General features: G+C 43.5%; 3 protein-coding genes across 21 annotated transcripts in view; 1 reads left to right on the top strand and 2 right to left on the bottom strand.

Annotated features, from left to right (window-relative positions):
• Window positions 1-752: 752 nt before the first annotated feature.
• LOC105558763 (secretin receptor) lies at window positions 753-7,484 on the bottom strand. 3 transcript variants are annotated; one of them, XM_012006660.1, is made up of 10 exons: window positions 6,882-7,484; window positions 4,801-4,874; window positions 4,096-4,571; window positions 3,521-3,615; window positions 3,254-3,419; window positions 2,792-2,948; window positions 2,571-2,701; window positions 2,412-2,503; window positions 2,091-2,229; window positions 753-2,020 (listed from the first exon to the last, which is right to left on the bottom strand). In XM_012006660.1, the coding sequence occupies exons 2-10, from the start codon at window positions 4,865-4,867 to the stop codon at window positions 1,793-1,795; spliced, it is 1,551 nt and encodes a 516-aa protein (XP_011862050.1). In that variant the 5' UTR covers window positions 4,868-4,874; window positions 6,882-7,484; the 3' UTR covers window positions 753-1,792. The 3 variants fall into 3 exon arrangements, with proteins under 3 accessions (XP_011862050.1, XP_011862051.1, XP_011862052.1); XM_012006661.1 differs by lacking the exon at window positions 6,882-7,484 and having other exon boundaries at window positions 4,801-5,297; XM_012006662.1 differs by lacking the exons at window positions 4,801-4,874; window positions 6,882-7,484 and having other exon boundaries at window positions 4,096-4,782.
• A 1,208-nt stretch (window positions 7,485-8,692) lies between these two features.
• Window positions 8,693-25,511, bottom strand: part of LOC105558759 (probable beta-hexosaminidase fdl) — a 67,660-nt gene continuing 50,841 nt past the window's right edge. For 6 of the 16 annotated variants that reach the window (XM_012006646.1, XM_012006649.1, XM_012006643.1 and 3 more), the window contains exons 3-8: window positions 17,400-17,543; window positions 16,812-16,913; window positions 14,174-14,436; window positions 13,001-13,609; window positions 12,161-12,890; window positions 8,693-12,079 (exon numbers count right to left, since the gene is read on the bottom strand). In XM_012006646.1, the coding sequence (XP_011862036.1) occupies window positions 11,932-12,079; window positions 12,161-12,890; window positions 13,001-13,609; window positions 14,174-14,436; window positions 16,812-16,913; window positions 17,400-17,533 (1,986 nt within the window). In that variant the 5' untranslated portion in view covers window positions 17,534-17,543 and the 3' untranslated portion in view covers window positions 8,693-11,931. Of the gene's footprint in view, window positions 12,080-12,160; window positions 12,891-13,000; window positions 13,610-14,173; window positions 14,437-16,811; window positions 16,914-17,399; window positions 17,544-18,502; window positions 18,591-19,448; window positions 19,462-21,669; window positions 21,718-23,274; window positions 23,301-23,575; window positions 24,056-24,092; window positions 25,503-25,511 lie in introns of those variants that run through there. The other 10 variants (XM_012006651.1, XM_012006639.1, XM_012006640.1 and 7 more) reach the window with 10 other exon arrangements.
• LOC105558762 overlaps window positions 22,174-25,511 on the top strand; it is a 31,578-nt gene continuing 28,240 nt past the window's right edge. For both annotated transcript variants that reach the window (XM_012006659.1, XM_012006656.1), the window contains exon 1: window positions 22,174-22,563. The gene's annotated coding sequence lies outside the window, so the exon portion shown is untranslated. The remainder of the gene's footprint in view (window positions 22,564-25,511) is intronic.

The raw sequence follows: 25,511 nt of genomic DNA, 5'->3' as shown, positions 1-25,511 counted from the left end.
TAAATTGATTGTCGAGGTATATTTTTTCGACTTCAGGGCAATACTGTGTTTCAAGACTGATAAAGTTATTGTGCAATTGTTGTGTTGAAGAAAATTAGGTACATATGTATATGCAAAAATATTTTTAAGCACGAATATCCATGCAGTATACCGTCATAGGCGTTTCTATTATATGATATATTTAAATATCGACGGTCGAGTTCACGTAAATTATTATTTAAATTTAACACAATGTTGAAAAATACTTTTTCTTCAGCCTTTAATCTTAAGAGTTCAATATATTATTATTGCAAATATACAATCGTTAGTTTTGTCATTAAATTAACATCACTAATATAATTAAATTAACGTCGGTTAATAAAAGATATTAATACATGAATATGTATTACAGTAGAGTTGGGAAAGTTACTTCATAAAAGTATCTAGTTAGAGTTACAGTTTTTTTTCCTTAAAAATGTAACTACTTGCAGTTACAGGTTGCCAATTCTGCAAAGTAACGCGTTACAGTTACAGTTACAGTTACACGAAAAGTAACGAATCGTTACCTTGCAGTCACTTCCTTGCAATGAAAATAAAAATATCAAATCTGCAATTTGAATTGTAAAGCGTCGATAAAGACGTTTATGCGCAAATGCAAGGCCTAATGCGTTCTGCGAAGGTTCAAATATATATAAAGTAACTATTAATGTAACTGAGTTAAGTTGCAGTTACAGATGGAGAGAAAGTAACAAAGTTAGAGTTACGAAAAAAAGTACAACCTCGTTACAAGTAACGAGTTACTTCCCAACCCTGTATTACAGTTATGTTACAGTTATGTTACAGTTACATACAAATACACATATGTATACATATAACTTGGGAAATAACACAACGTTAAAGAAATATATCTAAATGTTCCAATATTTACGAAGGAAAATTAACAACTACAAACGAGATATCGTCGGATTTATGCTCGTAATGATTAAAAGAAGAATAAAGTGAATCAAGTTATATGAAATAGCAGTGACAGCAACAGCACGAAACCTATAAGATAAAATCAATACTGAATAGTAGACCTTACCAAGAGACTACATTGTCCGTTACCTTCGTATGATCAACCCCTTGCGCTACAATTAAATTGATTTACAGGTGCAGGGATTTTATCCAGAGAGCTCAACGAGTCGATATTCCAGCGCAAAGAGTTAAACTTTCAAAGCTACTCGTTTTTATGTACTAATTAAAAGAAATGACTTCAGCTTAAAAGATAATAAGTAAACGTGCATATTGGCAAAAGCGTTCGAGCAATACTTTAATAACAATTAATTTTAGCAGCGATCTATGCGTTACACTAAACATTATATTTTTGTATATGATTATTTGGGTATAAAGTAAACAAATTTCTTATAAAATAAATCATTCTTTTCGATCCCGCATAGGAACATGGGCGTTCCTTAATCCTCAATTTTCTTTGCCGTCACACATATTCAATATACACATTCCTATATAACGTAAACGTCGGCATAGAAACATTTACGAAGCAAGTATACTGAAACATGTCAAACATTTAGAAAAGTAGCACAAGCGTAATATAGTATAGTTACAGAAAGAAAAGTTACAATAGGATTTATATGTCCAAATTAAAGATATTTCTTGCAAAGAAACGCTTCACCTCTTCATGATTTCATTATTCCCGGATATTCGCTATTCAATCAATATCTATATAATAAATATAATAATCAATGTGTTTGTTAGATATTTAGACGAATTATAAATAAAACATATACTCGACGTTGAGACAGCCGATTGAATCTCACTACTTGTCTTTCACCGACACCTTTTTTATGGTTGCAATCGCGAAATTGGCGCCATCATCGCCTTCCGATCGATGCCGCTTTCTATTGATTCCGTCCCTCGAATTTCTCGTATTCCCGGAGATGAAGGAGTCGACCTCTCTCTTTGATCGCCGAGCCTTCCACGCTCGTCGCATTTCCGCCCTGACTTCGCCGTTCAGCAGGCAATAAAGGAAAGCCACGAAGGCGCCCTATAAAGCACAAATGTGCGCATGAGTATGTACATTATGCCAGAGAGTAGGTCCTTTGTGCCACAAGTACCTGGAAGGACGCGAACAGCTGATCGCAAAAGAGCCAGACGAGCTCTACCCGGTAGTCCTTATGATAAGATAATCCCAAGAAAAAGGTATAGTGTATCCCGAAGAGCGGCACCAAAACCAGAGTCGACTTCGCCCATCTCCTGAATTAAAAATAAAAGTGAATACGCGTCTAAAAGCAGATTGTTTAATTTCATTTTTGAAAATATGCTTAATTGAACTTTTCATCGAAAAATATGATTTTTGCCGATAAATGCCCCCTCACGGGATATAATAAATGAATCTAAAATATGTTTATATCAATTAAAATTTTATACGTATTAACTTGTATTTCATCTTCTTCCGTTGCAAATGCACCGACGTCTTCAGCTTCACAAGCAAGACGCGGACGATGTTGAGGAACAGTAGAAAATTAAACTGAAAGACAAAGATAAGACCGCTTAAATATCCACTTCGGATGCCCGTATAACGTTATTCGACATACCAAAATGGATATGATAATTGGTATTCTTATGACGAGAAACAATGAGGAGTTCTGATAAGTTGTCCAGCAGAGAATGTCCTCGATAGTCAGCCGTATTATAATCCACGACACTACTACCAAGACGGGGAGACCTGTTTCATGGGATTAGATCTGAGTAAACTGCGACCCAATGAGATTTAAGAGGGTTACTTTAGATTCTAAACAGTTTTAAGTAGATTTACCCCATCCTAGCACAATATACAGAGTTATTGTGCTGGTGTCGGTACATAGTGCCAGGAAAACCAGGTTGTGCAAATACATTCCTTCCATCAAGATCCACGAGTAGTTTGCCACGATGAAATATTGCCAGAGACTCGTAATGACTTTGCAGGCCCAAGTCTGAAAAACGTCGATTAGTGAAAATGAGGATAATCCGTTTAAGAAGAAAGATAGAAACAACAGCCAGGCGGACAATTTGAAATATTTATATAAGCAAACAGAATAGCAGCGACGTGAGGATTTAAAGATTATTAATTATATATTAAATATAATTAATAATCTTTAATTTTGACGAAAATATAGCTTGTAAGATTGCCATAGAGACTTATAGATAAACAATCGGAACAGAGAAATTATAGAGAAAAATTATAACGCAGTTGAAACATTAAATAATTAAATATGAATCGTATCTTTGTCCTCTTTACATTGCGCTCCCTGACAAAAGCACTCTTCCCGTCGACAAAGACGACGTCCCAGGCCAATCCAATACCGTCTATAAAACTCCAATCCTTGAGGAGTGCCATGAAAGCTCTCATGATAAAGGACGCAAACAGATGCATGTGTAATCTATTTCTGGGATTCCTAAGTTTCCTACGTGTATATACGGGAAACGTGTTAGCGTTAAGTGGAGAACTCTCAAAGAAATTAAAAAGAAATGATAATTTGTGTGCTCAGGTGAGGAAGACACTCACCTAAGTAAGGAGAAAACCACCATGGCAACGATTAAAGTGGTGAACGAAGTCACGTATCCGATATGCGATACCATTCTGATAATCGGCAGCCATTTCTGTCAAATAATAATAATGCAATAACATATATAAACCTGCATATATAAACAAGTTTTATTTTAAATCTGTTGCATTCATGTGTTAGGCTTAAGGTTTAATTTGAAGAAAATAATCCCGTATATCTGTTGTAACAATCGCACAAAGTATAATTATATTATTATAGTCTAAAATTTTGTCATAACAATTAACTGCACATCTGTACAATCTGTACAATTAATTCATCTGTATGTCTTCTTTACAGAGAAATATTAAATCATATGTATTATAGTTACTCGTCAAGTTTAGAACTGTGTATAATATAGTATAACGAATTTTATCAATGGTAACATTTTATTTCTCACTGACGGAGCTCGAAGGAATATGAAAGCCAAGAAATTGCAAATTCCGTTCTTATTAATTCGCTCGCGGTTTACTAAATTATAAACGGCAGGCGGGCGGATTCCCGATCTCGATGCTCGCATAGCCAGGACGAAGCTTACATTTAGCAACGCGTACTCCGCCGGCGTTTCGTACCACCGCGAGTAAGTCAGATTCTTCTCGGCGATGTAACGCGTGCTGTTCAGCACGCACAGGCTGTAGTTGCTCCAGGCGACCCCGTCCGAGTTCTGGTACCACTCGCCGTTCGCCAGGCAGACCTTGCTGGCCACCGTGAGCGCTCTTAAATTGTCGCTCGCGAGATCGGTGTATCCCATGATCGAGGCCGGTGGACAGGGCAAAGTGGCTGTTCCTGGTGCGTCAGTGCTGGACCAGCAGAGTATACCGTCGAAGGTCGGCGGACATTGACGAATCTCTGTTCCGTTGCCTTCGTCGATGACGGCGCTGGTCTTGGCGATGCCGCGATAATTCTTCAATCGATCCTCATCAGTGACGTTGTCCCCGGATAAACTGATCCCGATGGCTTCCGACATCGCGTCGCCAAACATACCTAGCGTGGGCGTTCTCGTTGACGGCATGTCTAATTAACACGTAGAACATTCATATTGAGGTCCAATTCCGATCGATCGTCCAATTTCCAATCAAGCTTGAAGGGACCTTACAAACTCTTAAGACGTAAAAGATTTCTCGCGAGATGTAAATTTCGTAAGAATTATCGTGAGATTCGTCATTCTTTTAGAAACTAAATTAATTTTGAATTTTTAGTAATTCGTCAAACAGATATTTGAATAATATACATTCGAGCCTACCTTTGAGAAATTGATCGCATTTGCGTATTTGTTCGGCTAAGAAACGATCCACTTCAGTTTCTTCCATCCCGACGCTAAAAAAAGACACAAGAAAAATTTATCTGTATTATTTTCCTTTTACCTCTCGATTGCGAAACAATTTTCGTTCGATCATTCACTCCACTCATTCTATTCACGATGTAGAACTGCAATAATCCACGCATCTCTTCTACATACAACGTATCGTGCTTTATTATTTAAATCGAGACCCATTATTGTGCAAATTGAAGTCACCCATTCCTTAATGTTCCCGTTATCAGTAATACGAGACGCAATAAGTTAGAATACAAATATTTTGAAGAAATTTCTTAGACATACGCATCTTTTACGTCGCATCATTATTGCGCATTAACAATGCAACCATTTTTAGCGTTTCTTCAGTTTTTTATTATAAAATTTGTAATATCAATTTTACTCGCTTATTGCAAAAACTTCTGGTATCCGTAAAAATATGTGAAATACACTGCTCAAAAGAAATATGGCATAGAAAAATTTTATGCAAAAATTGGTCAACTTTGACTGACGGTAACTCCGCGAAAAATCATCGTAAAATTATGTTCTCTTTTTTTTAATTAAAGCCTGAAATCTCTACTTTAAGATACTATAGTTCTTTTTTAGGTGTGATGCATCCCTACCACTGTAACACCTTAAATGTGAGGGCATGTTTGTTATATTGAAAATTACAAAGTTTGACGGAGTGCATGGACTTGCTACATTTTTTTTCGGGGATACTGTTTACAGAAACATAAAGTACGAACCTTCCTCTTCAATTTAAAAAAAAGATGTCGCTGCCATTTTTTTTCGCAAGGACAGTACTTTAAAGTAACCCTTGCATTATTGGCACATACCAGGTTGCCGGTCGGATTTTGCACATCATATGGCCCTGAAAAGAGCCGTTTGTGTGTGTGTGTGTGTGTGTGTGTGTGTGTATGTGTGTGTGTGTAGAATGACTCATTTTTGGGGTGCTTGATTAAAGTGAATCCCCTTGCCTCTCACTTGTGTGTGTGTGTTTAAATTAGAAAAACGCGTATTTCCTCCGCATTGCTGAATTACTGCTTGCAGCCGATTCCTCATGTTAATGCAAGCCCTAATTTCCTGTGGAATGTGGGAATGTCATTCCATAGGAAGAAATTAGAGCTTGCATTAACATGAGGAATCGGCTGCAAGCAGTAATTCAGCAATGCGGAGGAAATACGCGTTTTTTTAATTGAAGAGGAAGGTTCGTACTTTATGTTCCTGTAAACAGTATCCCCGAAAAAAAATGTAGCAAGTCCATGCACTCCGTCAAATTTTGTAATTTTTAATATAACAAACATGCCCTCACATTTAAGGTGTTACAGTGATAGGGATGGATGCATCACACCTAAAAAAGAACTATAGTGTCTTAAAGTTTCAAGCATTATTTAAAAAAAAGAACATAATTTTACGATGATTTTTCGCGGAGTTACCGTTAGTCAAAGTTGACCAATTTTTGCATAAAATTTTTCTATGCTATATTTCTTTTGAGCAGTGTATTATAGTTGTATGTCGTAAATGAAAATAATTATTTAAAGAGATTTGATATAGAACCAATTTGAAAAATGTTAATTTTAACATTAAAAAATTGTTCCGGTTGTCGAGTCTTGAATTGAAAATCTTAAAAAACTTGCAACGAACTCTTTTCCACTTCCTAATCTATAATAAAACAACCGCTATTCAAAACGGACATTCACAATAGTTACACATAGTTCCATTTGAACACTATCGGAAAGAATGAATAAAATCCACCGCGTTAAAATTCCGATATGCTGTTTTAGCAACATTACTGTAAATAATACGCGAAAATTGACTTTAATCTAAACAACAAAAGCATTTCTCTCGTACCGTTGTTAACAAATTGTAATTACAGCGTTAGTCAAAGGTTCTAAGTAATTTCCTCGCTTAACGAATAGATCGTAATCTCTTTGCCGCTGATGCTCTTTACCGCACAACATTTGATATCAACGGCACAATCTCTATCTCTCACTTTAAATTTGACTTTATCGCAATCACAATTATCTTACGTTATGAATAATAGCGACAGCACTGTTTGGGCCGCACTTCCCTCGGGGTATGCGCGTGTAAGTGACCGCGGATCATCTGAAACTTTGGCGGAGAATCATCATTGTGAATAGGGCGGCTGCGCGTTGGGCAACACGCACGTGCATGCTTTTCCGCACCCCGGACCATCCTCTCGTAATGACGCATGTGGAAACAAACTTGAACAAGTATGTCAACGAATCGTTTGTCAAACAACACGTATTCGTTGCACGGCGAAGATTCGCAATTCCTAATTGCTGTCATTATAGATACTCTCGGCAGCAAGCAATTGCTACAATTTAATAAGCCTATTTAAAAGATCTCAGCAAAACAAATATAAGAATACAATGAAAAACTATTGTGTCGAATTAAATATTTTTTAACATCCAAATTGACGTAGAATTTCCTAGCCGTCATATTGCGTGTACAAATTCGTGGTCATTTTAAAACTTTAATATTCATTCAAAAGTCTATAGTCATTCAAAAACTTTAATATGCGTCGTTCTCAAATGCTCATAAAGTCACTTGATGACTGCCAATTTCCAGCATATTCTTTTATCATTACATCGTCTCTAATTTAATTTTTTTTAGATTAATTCGCCAGAACTATTTTTAAAATTAATAAAGAACTCTAGAACTCTTCGGGGTGCATTCAGAACTTAAAAAAAAAAAGATTTTTTGAGACATGAGGTGCCAACTTCATAGAGGTTCGTCTCTACCTAACATTATCATCGTTCGATTCTTTCAGTTGTGTAAATATCGTCAAATGTTCACCATACTACATGCAATGTATTTATGAGAATACAAACAAATCAGTAGGTAAATATGATCCATCAAAGATTAATCTTTGAAAGTTCCTTTCGAGACTGTTGTCAATATTAGCTCAAACCACTAGTGGTTTGAATTTCTAATTATGTTATCCGATTCCGACCCAACTTCCATATCAGATACCGATGACGCGACGTAAAACAGATGTCGATATTGTTATGGCTCTATCAAGGATATAATGATACAATTTTCAAAGATATGTTCCAGTGAGAAATAATTGGTCGAAAAGACGTTGAATCGAAGAGACATTCAGTCGAAGTCTATTCGAAGGATTTTACGTCGATTCGATAACGATTCAACACCTTTTCAACTATTATTTCTTACTGGATGTTACTTACGTCCATTTCTATCAATACAGATTAACTTTCTTTCGATCTTTTTTCTAATTCTAAGAGTTGGAAAGAGATGAAAAGCAAATTGAACCAAGATTAAAGTTAAACTACTTTGTAGAAGTGGACATTAGAGCCACTTCGACGAAACTCCGGTTAAAGTAATCGACGATTAACTTTCAATGTCACCAACAGCCTTTCTGCCGATAAGAGATTTCTCTCCCGTACAAAATGTATTTTCATGTCACGTTGACAACTCTGTTACTTGAGTTAATCAACAATTAAATTAACCGGGAGTTGGTCGAAGTGGCACCAAATGGACATTAATATTTTCCACGTGGCTTTACTAATAAATATTGATATATTATTAATATTAATTAAAATAAAAAGTATTAAAAATTTTTTACTAAAATCTTACTAAAAAGCGAAAAAAGATGTTATATGATAAGCTCAATGACAATGCAAAATCTAATAACCATTTCAGATGTGTTATATGTATCTCACTCTCTTCATTGAATGTAATATCTATGTAAAAATATGCTTTTCCTGGCAAGCGTTCACGACAATGTTTTACTCAACACGCATATTCAATAAGAAAGGGAACAGTCTTTGCAGGGAATAAAGCAAGAACAGCGTGATGTATTCAAAATTCACTTTATGTTAAATCCGTGTAAGAGACACGTCATAACAGAGTATATCTTTCTGCTCGGATCAGTTCGAAGAACCGTCAAAACACACATACACACAATTGTGTCATATTTACATACATTCATCGTTGCGGACCGAAGAGAGTCGCATAACGTAAGTATACGTACCGTAAATATCACCGTCCTAAAATCGCGTAAAATTCTTGTTCTTCAACGATAACCGATAAATTGTTATCATTACTCGTAACGTTTACATCCACATCTATCGAGCCCTGTTTCACTAATCGATATTAAGACGAACTTGACATAAGAAATATCCGGAGGAGTAATTCGTGCGCTCAATTGCAATCTTAAAAATCCTTAGTACCTATGTTAGCTTGTATTATGATGTCACAGGAATATCAGTGTGAAATGATAAAGAATTTAAATAGCAGCAATCGGAAAATTAAATAACAACAGTTAGTACAGTCATCGGCAATGAATCGTTTCGCAAGAGTGACTTGTTTCTCCACTCTAGCCGATCGACGATTGTCAACGAGTGAGGGAACAACAATTCCCCTCTCGCGAAACGATTCACTGCCGGTCAGTGTACTGCCTTAACTAAATCGAAAGCTCTCTCTTTCTCTTTCTTCCTCTCCCTCTACCACATTTTAATAACCGTTTGAATTTAATACTTCTTCACACGAGTGACATCATAATTTAAGATAATATGGGTATTTAGTTTACTAAATGTTATCACGATTTTACATCTCGTATCTGCAAACGCACGGGAAAATTAGCTCCTCTTACAGCCATCGATATCGGTAAGTGTCAATAAGTACAGATATTCCACAACGTCCCTTCTTATAATTCGCATCACATTCCTCACCCCCCCCCCCCATCGTCCCTCGTAAGCGGTTCGCCTATTCGTCTTCGCCTACTTATTCGCCTAAATAACCGTCTATCGATTCGCCTAATTATCTCAACTATTTGTCTCTATCTACATACCTATCTATATATTATAAGTTGCTCCCTACGTCGTTGCGAAGTATGTACAAGTTTTCCCAAGAATCACTCACGTTTTCTTACTTCATAGGCCACGTTGTACTACGGGGATTGAGGGGGCGAATTCCACGCGCTTCTCGTTTCGCAATCGTGATCGCTCGCTTCGACAATCGTACGCACCTTGGAATTATTATAATTGGGCAAGTTTCTTTGCGTAAGTTCTATCAGTCGGATTTTTTTTTGTGGTGATACGGACGTCATCTTCCGCGCGGGCAGGACTTGATTAGAAATCACAATACGATAATGAAATCACAGCGATTTCATTATCAGACCAAAAATACTACAGTGTGATGCCTCTTTTTTTTTCAAACTGGAGAATTATCACATTAAAACGTTTTTTTTTCTTATTTCTTTCGTACACACAGATTGCCGTACAAGTGACTGTTTCTATTTCAAACCAATCATGAATTAATTAAATATCCGTTCGAGGAGTGATATAATCATATTAAGCTCAATTCTTTTCAATTCTTTTCAAATCGACAAACAATTCAATCTCTTGTGAGATAAAGTCCTTAATATTGTTCAAGTGAATAAAGTAGCAGAGAGATCCTCGGACGTATCCTTCGTCTTCCGCGCGCGCAAGAAGCGTCCAACGATTGTGTCACTCTGCCCTGAGCACTTTTACGTTGACAATAAGTAATAAATTTCTATTAGCGTCGCGCGCTGACGAATCTCAAGCTCTCTGATATCAAGCGTTTTCATCATTATACATTATAATTTTTAATATAGACGACTCGCAGATACACAAATACTCTTTCTCTCAATCGGCATTCGTTACGTCAGAACTGCTATATCACCACATGCATACACATACCTTTTTCGTTACTTGTTACTTATACTTTCAGTAATGTAATCTCGATTGTTAAAAAGCTAAATTATATGTATATATATGTATGTATGTATGTATACATATATATGTATATAATGAATGTGTGTGTATGTATATATGTATACGCGCTACAAAACTGCCCCTGGCTGAGGCGTTCCAGTGATAAAGCTAGTCTACGATCGTGACAGCCTCGGTGTCCCCAATTCATGGGATCCGAGAGATAACGCGATAATAAGCTTCCCGCGCGTCGACATACGTATGCGTCGTCCTTTCTCTCTCATTTGCTAGTTAAAGGCTCCTCCTCGTTAGCTCTAATTGAGCCTCTATCGAGGTAGTACCTCTCGATATCAGGGCACGATGCACAATTGTTCCAATTTGTCTCAATCGTGCACCGTCATGCGGTATACGTGATTAAACGATTAATATATAATAGAGTACTATTGAGAATTTTGGTTATCATCAAATCGACAAACAAAAGAGAGGGACAGAATGTGATATTTGTTGGAAAGTACGTATTAAAGGAGTGCTGGAAAGTTTAAGAAGCTCGAGCGCGAAATTTTTGTACTTTAACGCAGCGGAAAGTGATACCGAAGAACAGCCTAACGAATAACGTTGCAACGAATATATTAATTTTGTTGCAATAATTTACAAACGCTATATATTACTTTTGCAGACATTATCTTCAAGACAGCGATATCATCTAGACATCGAAAAGAATTAAAAGCGACGTTCGGATTCCGAGCGATTCTATGGATAATAATCACAAAAGCATTCCATCGATAGAATTTTCACGGTTCCACTTAATTATAATCGTTCGATTCGTTAAGTAGACGCTTATAAAACTAAGCTCGCGTGAAGCTTGATTCCGAACCTCCACGTAAGAGACTCATTTGTCCTAACGTTAAGTTACGTGTCCCAGCCACGCGTTCCTCTACGTTAAGTTAATGCATGTTAGTTCAAAGTCACGGCTCACACGCTTTGCGTGACCTCTCGCAGCTTTATCATATTTGCATATACATTGCATACGCAGAGAGAGCTTCTTGGCTACTCGTTATATCGACGACGTTCGCCGAAGAGATCCTTCGGCGTTTGTTTCTCGCGAGTAAGAAAGCCGCCGAGTGGTTTATCGAGCGGGAACGATTGTCAGTTTCGGCAGAATGTGCAGTATCGAAAGGTCCCATGGTTCACGAATACGCGATGTCATTGCGCGTCGGACGAGATCGATTTCGACTACCGAGAGGACTTGCGGCTGACGTCGCCGCTTCTTGCGTAGCCCCGTTTTTACGTGTTTATCTGCGCCGCAAGAGCAGTACTCGTGGCACGGCTGGTGGATAGTCAGCGGATCTCTAACGATCGGTCAGAGACATTTCCCGGGATTCTGGGAACACCATTGCGGCCACATAGACTCCGTCTTGATGCCTCTGCTGTTCAGGACTTCTACATGCATGGCTAGCCTGGTGTAAACATTCTCGTCCGTGGAGTAACTGTTCGTCGGTAGGTCACTCCTAAAATAAAACAAAACATTTCTCGTCATGAGAATACTACTGGAAGAAATCGTCACGTCTCTGCCACATTACATCACTTACCATAATCGTTCAGCGAGTGCCGATGCCCTGGGCCATAGTCGAGGTCCCAGGGACGACTGTCCCGTCTGTTCGCTCCAAATCGCCGCCTCGCCGCCGAGCACCAGAGGCAACTGCTGCGGCGGATAGTCCTTCCATGGACGGTGATTGTAGACAGTCTGCCAGGTGCGGTATTCGCCGCACGCGGCCTCGCCGCTCTCTCGCCATCTGCCGAAGCCGCAGTCCAGATACCACGCGTCTACATGCGACAGGATCACCCGGAAGCCGTCCTCCAGCAGGTCCGGCGTTTCCGGCCAATTGCTGCCGCCCCAAGACTGGATCACGTGAATCTTCGGATCGAAGTGCATCATGATGTAAGGCCTCTTGGTCAACGGCGAGCTCCACAGGATCACCGCCTTCGGCACCTTGTCGTGATTCGCTCGAATCAACCGCTGCAACATCTTGGTCTCAAACTCCGCCCAAAGCGCGTGATGGTCCGTCATGTTTTGCGCCTGCATGGCTAGGGTGATGTTGCCATATTGCGCCCAGCACTCGAGATTCACCTCGTCGCCGCCGAGGTGCACTAAATCGCGCACCTCGGTAAGATCTAATAGCTCGCGGTACAGACCCTCGAGTATCCGGTACGAGTGTTCATTTATGGGATTCAGTTGGCCGCAGTTTGGCTCGCCACAGTAGGACGACCACGGCTGCTGATCCACGCACAACGCCAGCTCACCAAAGCCATGTTCCGCACCTGATGGTGATAAAAATTAATAGTGAAAATTCTATGCCAATAAGAATTAATGTTGTACATACAAACGATTCTACTTATATCCGGAATTTAACATCTTCTGTGGAACTCACCCCATTGCCAGCCGGCGCCGGCGTGGGCCGGAGAATCGATCTCGACGACGATCCTGACGCCGCGTATCCTCGCATAATCGGCCAAATCCTTGACATCGTCTGGTGTGTAAATGTGATCGCCACTGTAAGCGCCCCATCTGGCCATCTCCGGGAACTGCGCCGAGTCGAACGGGAAACTCTGGGAATCGGTGAGGTGCCAGTGCAGTGTGTTGAGCTTCGTGGCTGCCATGCCATCGATGACCCTCTTCAGTTCCTCGACGGGAAAGAATTGCCTGCCGGTATCGACGAGAAGCCCGCGATAAGGGAACGCGGGCTTGTCCTCGATGGAGGCTCGCGTAAGGACGCGAAGAGCGCCCTGCTTGCCAGTAGCCTCGTCCCACCAGATCAGCTGGCTGAGGGTCTCGAGACCATGCCGCACTCCGAAGTAGCTCCTGCCCGTGATTCTTGCCTCCAGGACCTTTCCCTTCGGCGTGACCTCCAGCTTGTACGACTCGTCGGTATCCAGCGTCAAAGTGCCCCGCGCGTTGCCAGCGCTCAGATACACGATGAACGAATCGATACCGGATCGACTCTTGGCGTTCAGCACCTTGACCAGACTCCTGACGTTCCCTGCGATCAAAGGAACGTCTCACCCCGAGTCGAGTGTTTGGTACCGGAATCGGCCTCAATTGTTCTATTCTGTCTTCATGCGGGCCTCGGAGTCGGTGTAAAACTCCAATTTGAGGCCCGGATGAGTAAAAAAAAGTTGTGTTCAACCTCATTCTGACCATCAAAGAGAACATGATAGAATGTTTCACCCTCTTTGAAATCTCTTAGGCCGAAGAGGATCTACCGGACCTCCGTTGATTACACTCGCACTGGCCTCTTTACTGCTAAAAGGGAAATAGCGACTCGGGCCTATCTGAGGTCACAAGTTTTATGTATTTTCTCCGGCACAAAGACCTTAGTTCGACCTCGTTGCGCCCAGTTAAAAAATTATACGAGTCTAAACCGAGGCCAAAATATTCGACTCGAGACGTAGAAAGCAGCGATTCCTCGTCAATTTAATTACGCGAGGCAATGTGAGCATTGCTTAAAAGGAATTCAGCAATTTCCCACCGTACAATATAAAACAGTGACTTCAATCTTAATTAAAACGACGAAGCTGTTGCATTTAACGTTCACATTACTCACCGATGAAGACATCCTTCGCATGTTCCAGCAGATCCTTGGTCTCCTGATCGCTCGTATTCACGGTGACAAACTCGATCTGCTGAAGATGCAGGATGACACTGTCGTCGCCGAGGACGACGCTCTCCGTCGGTCTCGGCCACAACAGCCGAGTGTTCCCTCCGCAATGCGCGGTGCAGGTCGCCAAGGATGTCCTCGAGGACCTGACTGCACGTCTCTCGCATCGATTCGCCACGCACGCCCAGGACCACGGACTTTGAAACGTCCTACGATCGAGTGGAAATTGAGTTTGCACCTCGATCTTTCACGTAACGCACGGGATGCTTTTATCGGGCAATCTGTGGTACGACTGTGGTGATAGATATTGATTCTTTCAGATCAAAATGCGACAAATCTCTCCCTTAAAAGGGGGGACAAAACTTCGCTTTGACAAATTCTCAAATACATCCAACCGACGCTCGTCGTATCACGGATTGCCAAGCGATCGTGTTCCTTCTTTGAGCGAGCCAGTTTACAGACATCTGTCTCGCAATCGAAATGTAGGAAACGTTAAAAATGACAGGTACATTCAAGGGGACAACATGCGATTTCATCTCACAATACCATTTTGCAGGTTCGAAGTGGCGGTTGAGAAACTTAATATGTCACGGGGTTAGTAATCTTCTCCCCAAACATTATATTTATATGAAAGTGTTATAATAATATGTACACACATATCGTATTTAATAATTAAGTAGGCTCTTAAATAATAGCGATTTGTGCATTTGCGAATTGTGCGCGCGAAACAGAAGCAAATAAGGGAAGCAACAAAGCAGCTTAACAACGTCATAAGAAATTAATATAGATGATTAACGGTAGAAAAGTCACACGAAAAGTTTAATATCGCTTTCTCGTGGATTACTCTATGTGGACATTAAATATAGATATGTTTTTATCTTGGCGAAAGAGCAAATATTTAAAAACGTACAATATTAATATTCGATAATTAAAATAAACATTAAACGTTAAAAAAACAGATCGCGAGTAATTCACCTCGGAGTACAGCAAACAATTTCATAAATTAAGAAAGCGAACCGCGAGAGTCCATTTATTTTGGTAGAGAGAGAGAGAAAAAAAACGAGATCAGATCTACCTACCGCGACTTTTATTCCCTATGTCGGTCAAACTGATGATATCGTACCTCTGGCAAATGAAAAGCTCATTACAACGGCATGGGGAATGAAAGTGCAAAAAGCGATATCGCCGGCGTCGTTCGAATTAGAAAAGCGGAGGAGAAAGAGGGAGGCTAATGTTTGCCGAACGAAGAGAAGCGCCCAAGAAAATAGCCGGCATAATCGTGGAACGGAATAACGTCTGCCCGAAGTGGGAGAATGGAAAAATGAACGAGGGCGCGTCGAACGGAGGGAACGCCTGAAAAATGAGTGCCCCGATGAAATTCGAGAGGCAAACGCGGGTGGAGCGAACGGGTTGGGTATTTACGCGGGTATTTTTTTTTTCGCGACGCAGCGAACTAATTGAAAGATCGGCCGTATCTCGCGCTTGAAATTGCTACGAGGGCGCGAAGGGGGGTCTCTCGGGGGTTCTCTCGGAAAACCGCCCTCCCTAAAAAAAAAAAAAATTTGCGTTCTCTTCCAGCTTGTCGCGAACTCGCGGGCGTGCCGCCCGCGTTGCCTCCGAGGGCGAGTCCCGGCTCCCCGGAACGGAAAGGCCGGCGGAGTCGGGCTCGCGCGAAGCGAGCCCAGGAACAGACGGCGGCGACCGTGCGATTCGCGCAACGTGGCGAGACAATGGTGCGTAACAATAGCGGGTGCAGGCGTGCGTTTAGTATGACGGGCGTGCGCTCGCGTAGCGAGTGGATTAAACGGGCGAGCGTCGGAATGAGGTGCGACGAGTCGCGAGAGGAGGGCGTGAGAGGTACTCCCGGAGGGAGTGCCCGCGTGGAAATTCAGGACATTCGGGATTTCGTTCGCCGAGACGACCGACGGTGTTGCAGGTCATGCCTGGACAGCTTCCTAATTGGGGGGGCAGGGGGGGGGGCAACGTCCGATCGCGGCACCGGACGGCACGTGACTGGTTCCGAGGGGGGGAGAAAAATAAAATAAAATACAAGACGAGAGTAGAGCGGAAGCGTATAATATCGTCGAACGCGATAAATTCGGTTTATCGGGAGTAAATCTGGATACATACTGGATACATAGATTTGGCTATTTTTGCAGACGATACACACATATAGACCTTTACGTATATAAATCCTTAACGTACGATTGATATCGGATTCTGTCTTGCAAAATTGAGGACTCGAATTCCTCTCTGAAATGCAAACGCGGTTTCGTCCCTCTGTAAAATTTAGAACTCGAAAAAGAGAGAGGCTGCACGGTTTTTCCCCGTAGAACTTTAAACGTTTATTTCCCTTTTTCGTAACAATTCGAAGCGAATTTTTGTACAGCGCCGTTCGATACGCTGCAACACCGCGAAAATGGAGAGGGTCGTCAAAAAATGCTCCCCCCCCCCCCCGAACCAGACACATGGGCGCGTGAAGAGTTGGGACCAGACCAATGCAGGGGGTTCGAATGGAAGATATGCGCGGTATACATTTCGTCTAGCATTAAGATTCCACCCCCGGTCGGGGGCTGTCCGTTACCTAGGCTCTTCCAGATACTCGTAGAGCCGTTCCCCGGGTCCGATCGTGGTTTCATTACCCACCAGGTAATTAACCAAGCCGCGCTGCAAGTCCTCTAGTCTTCTTCGATGCGCACGATTTCATCGCGTTGCGAGTGCGAAATAAATTCAAAATAAGAAACAAAAAACATGCAGTGTGAGAAAAATCATCAGAAGAGGCGCTGGATTAATTATACGCAGCGCGGGCAAAGGTACCTGCGCTGGCTGCGTGTTAACAGAAAAACACAGAAATATTGAAAAGGAAACAAAAAAATTAAGCGATCTCGCGCTCAATCTTCACCTCTTGCCTTACAGTTTTCTCTAAACTCTTGGGAGATCTCTCTCCTCGTGACAAAAAAGAAACAAAATTCTACGTATCACAGACGTGAGTGAACGACACGAAAAAAGAGCGGAGTCTCCGGAGAGACCCGCATAACAGGGCGGTAGCGCGTGTCCGCGAATTTATTTCGATCAACGGAACGTCAAGAGATTCGCAAGATTTTTACTCGCCGAATTGTCCGCTCGAGAGGCAGCTAACCACGCCGCGATTTAAAAAAAAAAAGTCACTTACCGTCGCGTCGCGAACGGCTGGAGCGACGCGAGTGGCGGGGCGTGGGCGTACATGGCGATCAGCAGAATACCGGTCATCAGGACGAGGAAGAGGAGGATCCTCCTCATCCATCCGCTGGGCATGCTACCCACCATTCTGACGAGTCTGCAAATAAACGAGAGGGGAAAATTATGCGCTTGCGGATATGCCGTGTCAATCGGGACGAGCGACGCCCCGATCGTTTCGATCGCTCGCATTTCAACGACACCGGCGCAACAAGATCGGCAACGAACGCGGGATCCTTCGCGTTTACCTGCCTTGTCAGTCGCCGGGTAGGGTAAGGTGGGCCACCCTCGGATCCGAGGATCAATTTATCTTACGCTACAGTGAAAATGCTAAAAGCGAGTAGCTTTATTTATAGACACGGAATTTTATTTAGGATGCAGAATTAGTCTCCAGATACCAAATGCGGACTAGCAATTTGATGAGTCGTTAATGAGCGACATTTTAAAGCGATTCAATGAAATTTTGCTCCTTTTATTTATTTACAACTATGCTATATTGGTCGATATCACAAAAGCGAGGGGGAAAACCGCCGCGGGCGTTAATTGTGGTGTACAGATTTGCGGCATTACCGGGCATTACTAGGCACTTTTTGGGCATTAGGCCTTGCTGGGACATTATAATATAATAAGATAAAATAAGATAAAACGGGATAAATGCCCACTGGGCATTAGTGGGCATTGGCGTACAAGATTTCAGTCAGCGGTTTCCCCCACGCATAAAAGGCATCGATCATGTTTTCATGTCGCTTATTAGCGACCCGTCAAACTGTTGATCCGCACTTGGTATCTGATACGAAGTTGGCCGCCTCACCCTACGATCGCACGGAGTCGCCTTGACCCGACGAGGCCCGGGAAACGCGGCCTGATAAGGAAAAGTCGTTCAACGTCAAATGTAAGTCACTGGCACGCGTTCTCCACTCGGGGGGGGGGGGGGAAGGGGATCGTGTCTTTTTACATTCTATCTCTCGGAACATTTCCCTCTTTGATTGCGACACGCAGATAAGACGTCGCATTTACTGCTAAACGCGTAACAAGGAGACGTGGATGTACAGTTCGTACCGTGAGATCCCCGGATGCTGACACGCGGGAGATAAGGCGTGATTTACGTGGAAGGCACGTCGGCACAAAGCACGCGCACGGGCGACCGAAAGGAAACGTTTCCCGCGGTACTTCCGGCGATTCTCCTGGTGGAGAAACCTCCGTTCCTCCCTCCTTCCTCTCGCCGGGCCGGCGAGGTACGAGGAGCGGCCGCGGCGAAAGTGTTTTTCGAACGTAAATGCACGCGCGTAAAAGCAAGCGCCCGCTCTTCCGCTTTATGATCCCGCGAGGATTTATGGACCCTCGCCAGGCGTCGCCTATGCGATATTACGTAACATTTCCGTCGGAAAACCGAGCGAATCTTCATCCCTCGGCGATCCGATTCGCCGCGATGCATCCGACAGCGGCTCGGTTTATCGCCCGTGTAAATACAGCGCGAAAGGTTCGCGTGGGCGCGAAATACCTCGCGGTATTTCCGGCGACAGGCCGAATGAAATCCGCGGATCCGTCGTTAACGGGGGATTTAAATGTCGCTCGCGAACGACATTCGAGTCTTTCACGTCAACTACATGATAATAATACGACAAACAATCAATGAGACACGCACGACTTCGTAAATAATCGATTCCTGTCGACGAGGGAAACGATCGAATTTGTCTTTCGTGTTTCTCTTTGTGCACGGAGAGAATTTTCTCGTAAAATTTATCCTGAAAACCATGTGATCGTGGGACAACGCGGCATTTTAAAGTGAGTTTTTTTAATTTTACCATACATTTTACTAGTGAAATATGCACAGAGTATAATTAATAGTGAAGTGTATGGTAAAATTTCAAAAAGCTCTCATAAAGTTGCTCGAAACGCCGTGTTGTCCCACGATTACATAATTTTCAGGATAGATTTTCGAAGGAGAAATTCTCTCCGTGTAGAAGAGCGCGCGCGGCCTGATACTTGGAAAATAAAAGCAAACCAATCGAGGACACTGTGTCTCTTTAGACGACCGAGCGTGTGCCGTGGCTCGACCTCACTGTCGTCTCGTCGTAAAGAGGAACGGCGTCATCGAGCGTCGCTACTTATCACGGTGAGTCTAAGGGCCACCTGTCGAATTGCACAGAAATACACCTTGGACGCCTAGGCGAGATCTAAGCTTAGCTCGTTCGCCACTCGAGATGCTCCCGCAGTCTAGACGGAACGTGCGTTCCGATTACTACGCAAACAACACTTGGCACCTCTCGGCGCTTAACTCCGAGAATAGGCGCTTTGGGTTTTCGATCACCGCCGCGTCGCCCCGAAAATGAATCATAATATCCCATATGCTAATTTATTCCGCTGTAATCAAGACCCCTGACGTCGGGCGGGCCGTGCGGCAGTCGCGGGAGAGGCAATGCCAATCGCGGCATTTTCGTGCGCCGCTATTTTTCATTCCTCGTGCATACTCGGCATGTTTTGCATTTAGGCAGTTCTAATGACATTCGTGCACGAAGCCAAGGTGGCTGTGCGAAATAGAACGGTGCACAACTCGAAAAAAAATCGATCGCAGGCAGCGGCAGATTTATTCCGTGTCGAATGAGAATTCTCAATCGGGAGATTGGTCGAGGAATTCGTACGCGAGGGAAGAAACGAAAATTCTGACGCGCGTACCGTGCGGTGCAATGGGGTAACCACAATGCAATCGTGGGACAGTGTCTCCGAAACCATTATGAAATCCTTACGAAATCTCCATGTAATCGTTTTGCCTTTATTTTCAAGTTTCTTCACTTGTTAGAACATTTTTGAACATTTTCTCAGCTCGTTTTCATTTTCCCTCAAAATTTACTTCTTTTAGTGAACATTCAAATATGTATCTTAGTTCAAGCCTATAAGCGCGTTTTTTTTATAATAAGACTGAAGTAGTTGCTGTTAGGATGAGTTGATACACCTTTGCGCGCAAATTTAGAACAATAAAGAGTAGATACAAAATTACTTCTCGGTGTATGTCGAAGTGAGCACTTGGAGGCAAAACGTCTTACAGCTGTTAACACAAAGAATTTGGCGGAGATTAAATGACGTAACATATAAGTGAAGGGTGGTTTTTAAAGACAAGTAATGCTAATTTCAATTTCACCCTTTCTTGTCCGATACAAATACAAAATTACTTCTCGGTGTGTGTCGAAATGAGCACTGGCGAGGCACAAAGTTTTACGACTGTTAGCACAAAGAATTTGGCGGAGATTAAATGACGTAACATATAAGTGAGAGAAGGGTAGTTTTTTTTAAAGGTAAGTAATGCTGATTTCAATTTCACCCATTCTTGTCCGATACAAAATTACTTCTCGTTAAGACCACGGGTAGACTGGTGGGAAAAGTGGGAAGCGAGGAAACACGTTTTCTACCTAACCGAATCCTACAATCTTAATTGAAATTACGTCTACAAGCAAATGCTTATTAGTAAAATCAAAAAGATATAATGTTTCGAGGAAATCTAACAGCTCTTAACAACGTCGCCTATTTTTAAACGTGCATATACGGAAATTATTTGCAATTGCAGATGAAATGACTTGTAATCAGATGACATCGTATGAAGTCTAACAAAATCATGTAATCGGTGGGACAACGTTTTAGCTAGTGGTTACACCCCTCGGTGCTACGTACTCTTCTAAAACGTTAACATTTGTTGCGCCGCATAGTTCGATACAATTTTGAATAAACAATTAAACGCCGAATGGGTGTTTCGGAATAAAACGAAGTAAAAAAAAGACGCGAATATTGGTGCGACTGTATTAAAAAAATGCGATGAAAACTTGGCCCTTTGTTGCAAAATATCATCCGGGGCAATAAAAATTATAACAACAGCTAACGCGCGGTTCATGAAACAATGCAAATGACATTTAATTCTACATTTCGCTGAACAGCACGTGACGTTTAATTGGGCATTTCGCCGGGCCGCAGCTACGACGATCGAGGAGCCGCGTCTCGACGGGTACGCGCGACTTTAATTCCCCGCAATTCGATTTCTCTCCGCGCGTGTTTACGGACTTTGCTCTCCGCAAACAGGGTTGATCGACGACGCAGGGAACTTAAACGACGCACCCGTCCGCCGACGCACAGGCGGATCTATCAATTTCCACATTCGAGAAGCCAATTCCGCGCGGAGATCCGATCGAATCCCGCACGACACTTTGCCCAGATGAAATACGATACCATCGTGATACCTATGTGGCGACATCGGGCCGCGACGAGAGACTGGCGATCTGATACCACACCACGCCACGCCAGGCCGCGCCACGCCACGCCGCACCGAGGCACGTTGCGCGCGAAGCGACCAGCTGGCCGAAATTCCACCCTCGCGCGCGATTAGGCGAGCGGGTGGTTTAACATTACCGCCGCGCCGGTACAAAGGTGGCGTAGAGTACTTTCCGTCTCCCTTTCTCTCCGCGAGCACCTTTCTCTCCGCGGCAACGGTGGCGAGGAGAGAGAGAGAGAGAGAGAGGGTGGCGGCGAGGGTGGGTTATACGAGTCGAGAGAGAGGGTGGGTCGAGGGAGCGTGACGCGACAGGGTCGACAAAGTCGAGGATGGTGGGAGCGACGGGGACGGGGACGAGCACGGGGGTCGGGACGGTGGCGGTGGCGGTGGCGGTGGCGGCGGCGGCGGCGGCGTCGTCGTTGCTGCCTCGTGCCTCCAGCACACGTGAACTATACCTAAATGCCGTGCCTGGCCGCGAATCGCGTGGCGTAGCCAGGCAACGCGCGTGCCATGACCACCGCCGCCCGCCGATAGTCTCCGGCGAAACGGTACTAAGGACGGACCGGGGAGATTCGCCCGACGCGAAGAGCGGGACCGTCGTCGACGTAGCGGCCTCCCCGGTGCGCGACCGCCGTCCACGTCGTCGCCGACGCGGTTGGTCTCCGGACGGACGGACGGATGGACGCGGGCGGGCCGAGACACCGGTCAGGATTGTCATCGATCGCCAGGGGAACCGCTATCGCAGGTGTTCGGCGGACGAGCGAGCGAGCGATCGACCGGGCCGACCGGACCCCTCGTACTCGTACACTGAGAAAAGGTCGCTCTCACTTGGCAAATTGACACCTGTCACGGTGTCAACAAGGTATCAAATGGAATTGAAGGGTGCGGTGCGGCTGACGTTCGCGGGGACGGATTTAACTCGTCGGGAAAAAAAGCTCCGGCGAATTAGTTTTATTCCCGAGAACGCACAATTTGCGGACCGAGTCCGGAAACGACTCATCGCGAAACGATTTCGCACCGCGCTCTTTTAATTAATAAGAGCGGACACGGCATCGTTCAGTCGGCTTCATTGGCGAATAAATAAATTAGTCAGGCACGAGACATGATATAATAATCGGTTAAATTGTTAAATTGTCGCCGCTGCGCTTCGCGCCGGCTTCGCCCCCGATCCGATCGCCGCATAAAAACACCGATAATTTCGTTTGCTCGTAATTCTTTCTCCCCTGGCGCGCGTTGAGAGCAACGGTACAGGGAATATCAAATGGCGCGCGTGATTAGAATTGATAGGAGCGTTCCGTGAGCGGAGAGATATCTAGCTCTAAAATAAGCTTTGAATTAAGCGACGCGATTAGATAACGAAAGCGTATTCAGATAATGTCAAGTGGGCGCGTTTCGTCCGTCACCCTCGGCACCCCAGGCACCCCAGGTAAAACCCACAAGGTCACATTTTGCACGCTTGGAGCACCGCTATTAATATTCAGAGAGAGAGAGAGGGAGAGAGATAGGACCGTGAATCGCCACTCGTTTTACTTAATTACGCTCCGATCGAACGTAAACAATTTCTCGGACCTACACGTTCACACGTCCCTTAATCCATGCGCGATGGTAGCCGACGATCAGCGTGCGATCGTTTCGCTAAAGCCAACGGCGCACGATACTGGTTTCCCTACTGGATTGCTTACGAAAGCCAATCAGGATTTAGCCTTAAGTCACCTGATCCAGAGCTCTGCATCTTTATTGGTTCACGTAAGCAATTCAGTAGGAAAAATAGTATCGTGTGCCGTTTGCTCAAGTCCCAGTCTATAATAGACGATTTAAGCACTAGGCCCTAAGAAATTGATCAATCATAGTCGAAAATGAAAAAAATACTCGACCGCGATTGGTCACGTACGTCCCTTAATCCATACGAGTCGACAAGATCGTTAAAGGCGATGGTAGCCGACGATCAGCGCGCGATCGTCTCGCTAAGTCCCAGTCTATAATAGACGATTCAAGCGCTGAGCTCTAAGAAAAAGTCGAGTATTCTTCTCATTTTCGACAGGTCTATTATAGACTGGGACTTGGGAGAGACGATCGCACGCTGATCGTCGACTATGATGTGACCAATCGCAGTCGAATATGAGAAGAATACTCGACATTGATCACACACGTCCCTTAATCCATAGCCGACGATCAGCGTGCGATCGTCTCTCCAAGTCCCAGTCTATAATAGACGATTCAAGCCCTAAGCTCTAAGAAATTGACCAATCACGGTCGAAAATGCGAAGAATACTCGACTTAAGGGCTTAAGTTATCTACTAGACTAGGACTAACGATTCTCGTAAAGTTCACAGCTACTCTCTCGCGTTAAATCGCGATCACAATCGCAGGACATTCGTCAAGTACGCGCACCTCACTCTCCTCCTCGCCATACTGACGACAAACAATTATTATCCAGCCGCTATCACGAGCACGGCATCGCGCGGCGACGGTTACCACCTCGCACGCACGAGACGTCCCGTGGTCTCCGCCTCCGCGAGGAGATCTCGAGTAGCTTCCTCGCGAACGCGCGACGCGCACGCACACACGTGTATGTACAACGTGTACCGGACCGTCGACAACAATCGCGGCGGTGTTGGATGACAAAATGATATGCTGCCGCACGTTTCGCGGCGAGTCATCGAGGCTTCAAGGATCCTTCGCGCATTAATAAACGCCGCTGCATTCCCGGTCACGGCGGTGCGAATTTCCGCGCTGCAAAACTTCACCCCGGACGGTCGACGTCGTCGCGGCAGCGAAAACGCAACTGGCGCCCGTTATTCCGCTCTAACGCGTGCCCGGTGGACTCTAATCGCGGCGGAACATCGTTGGCAATGAGAACGGCAGCGGTCCGAGTTAATCTATATATCTGGGGCAATCGGAAGATACAGTATCATTCACCGACGTCGTTATCGCGACTAATGCCGTTCGACGGGCGCGTTTAATGGTAAACATTGCTGACGCACCGCGAAACACTGCTGCGGAGCAGTTCGTGCGACTAATCGCCTCTACGTGGGTCTAAAGATAGAAAAAAAAGAAAACGATTGATTAAAAATTACTCAAATTAATATCCTGAAATGAGCGTAAAACGAGCGGTAGTCACAAACGTGACTTTTCAGTCGTCAGATGATAACAGAGTAAAGGCACCTACACAATGAGAATCCGTAATCCTTACGTAACTGTTACCGTAAGAAATCGACCCGTATAATTTACAATGGCAGCCCGTAACCGTAACGTAACTTTAACGAAACAATCAGTAAGGAGTTGTTTCTAACCTGTAAAGAATTAAAGAAGTATTTTGTGTTTTGACAGAATCTAAATCGAAAACGCAATTGTGTGCAATGGATGTTCAGCGAGTTAAAAATATAGCACTTGTGACTGTTAATTTGGCTGCAATAATGCTACAATTAGTTAGGGAAAAAAGAAACATGATTCGAAAAAGAAAATATTGGGTGCAGCTAATGCTGTTACAGCGTAAAGAGAAATATCATTTTCATACTCTTTTTCAATTCCTGAAAAATAATGACCACGAGGAATTTTTTAAATATACCCAAATGACCATCTCATAGTTCGAGAAACTGTTAAATTTAGTTAAAGAGCCTCTGACGAAGAAAAGTATTCGTGAGCCTCTGTCCGCCGAACATCGTTTATGTATTACCTTGTAGTAAGTTTATCTTATATTTATTAAATCATTAATTTTAAATTAATATTTTATTTTATAGTTATCTTGCTCATGGTTGCAGTATGCAAACTGTTGCATGGAACTTTTATGTATCTGTAGCATATATGTTA

The sequence above is a fragment of the Vollenhovia emeryi genome, unplaced genomic scaffold (genome assembly GCF_000949405.1).
Source record: "Vollenhovia emeryi isolate VEMERY1.0 unplaced genomic scaffold, V.emery_V1.0 DF939314.1, whole genome shotgun sequence".
In the NCBI taxonomy this organism is placed as follows: Eukaryota; Metazoa; Arthropoda; class Insecta; order Hymenoptera; family Formicidae; genus Vollenhovia; species Vollenhovia emeryi.
This window is presented reverse-complemented; position numbering and strand designations above follow the sequence as displayed.

Bases quoted from the DNA above. Each gene is read 5' to 3' on its own strand.
- LOC105558763 (XM_012006660.1), bottom strand. From the start codon at position 4,867: ATGGAAGAAACTGAAGTGGATCGTTTCTTAGCCGAACAAATACGCAAA. The intron at 2,949-3,253 runs GTAAAGAGGACA...GACGTTTTTCAG, and splicing joins CTTTTGTCAGGGAGCGCAAT to ACTTGGGCCTGCAAAGTCAT. The intron at 2,702-2,791 runs GTAAATCTACTT...CCCATGAAACAG, and splicing joins GTATATTGTGCTAGGATGGG to GTCTCCCCGTCTTGGTAGTA.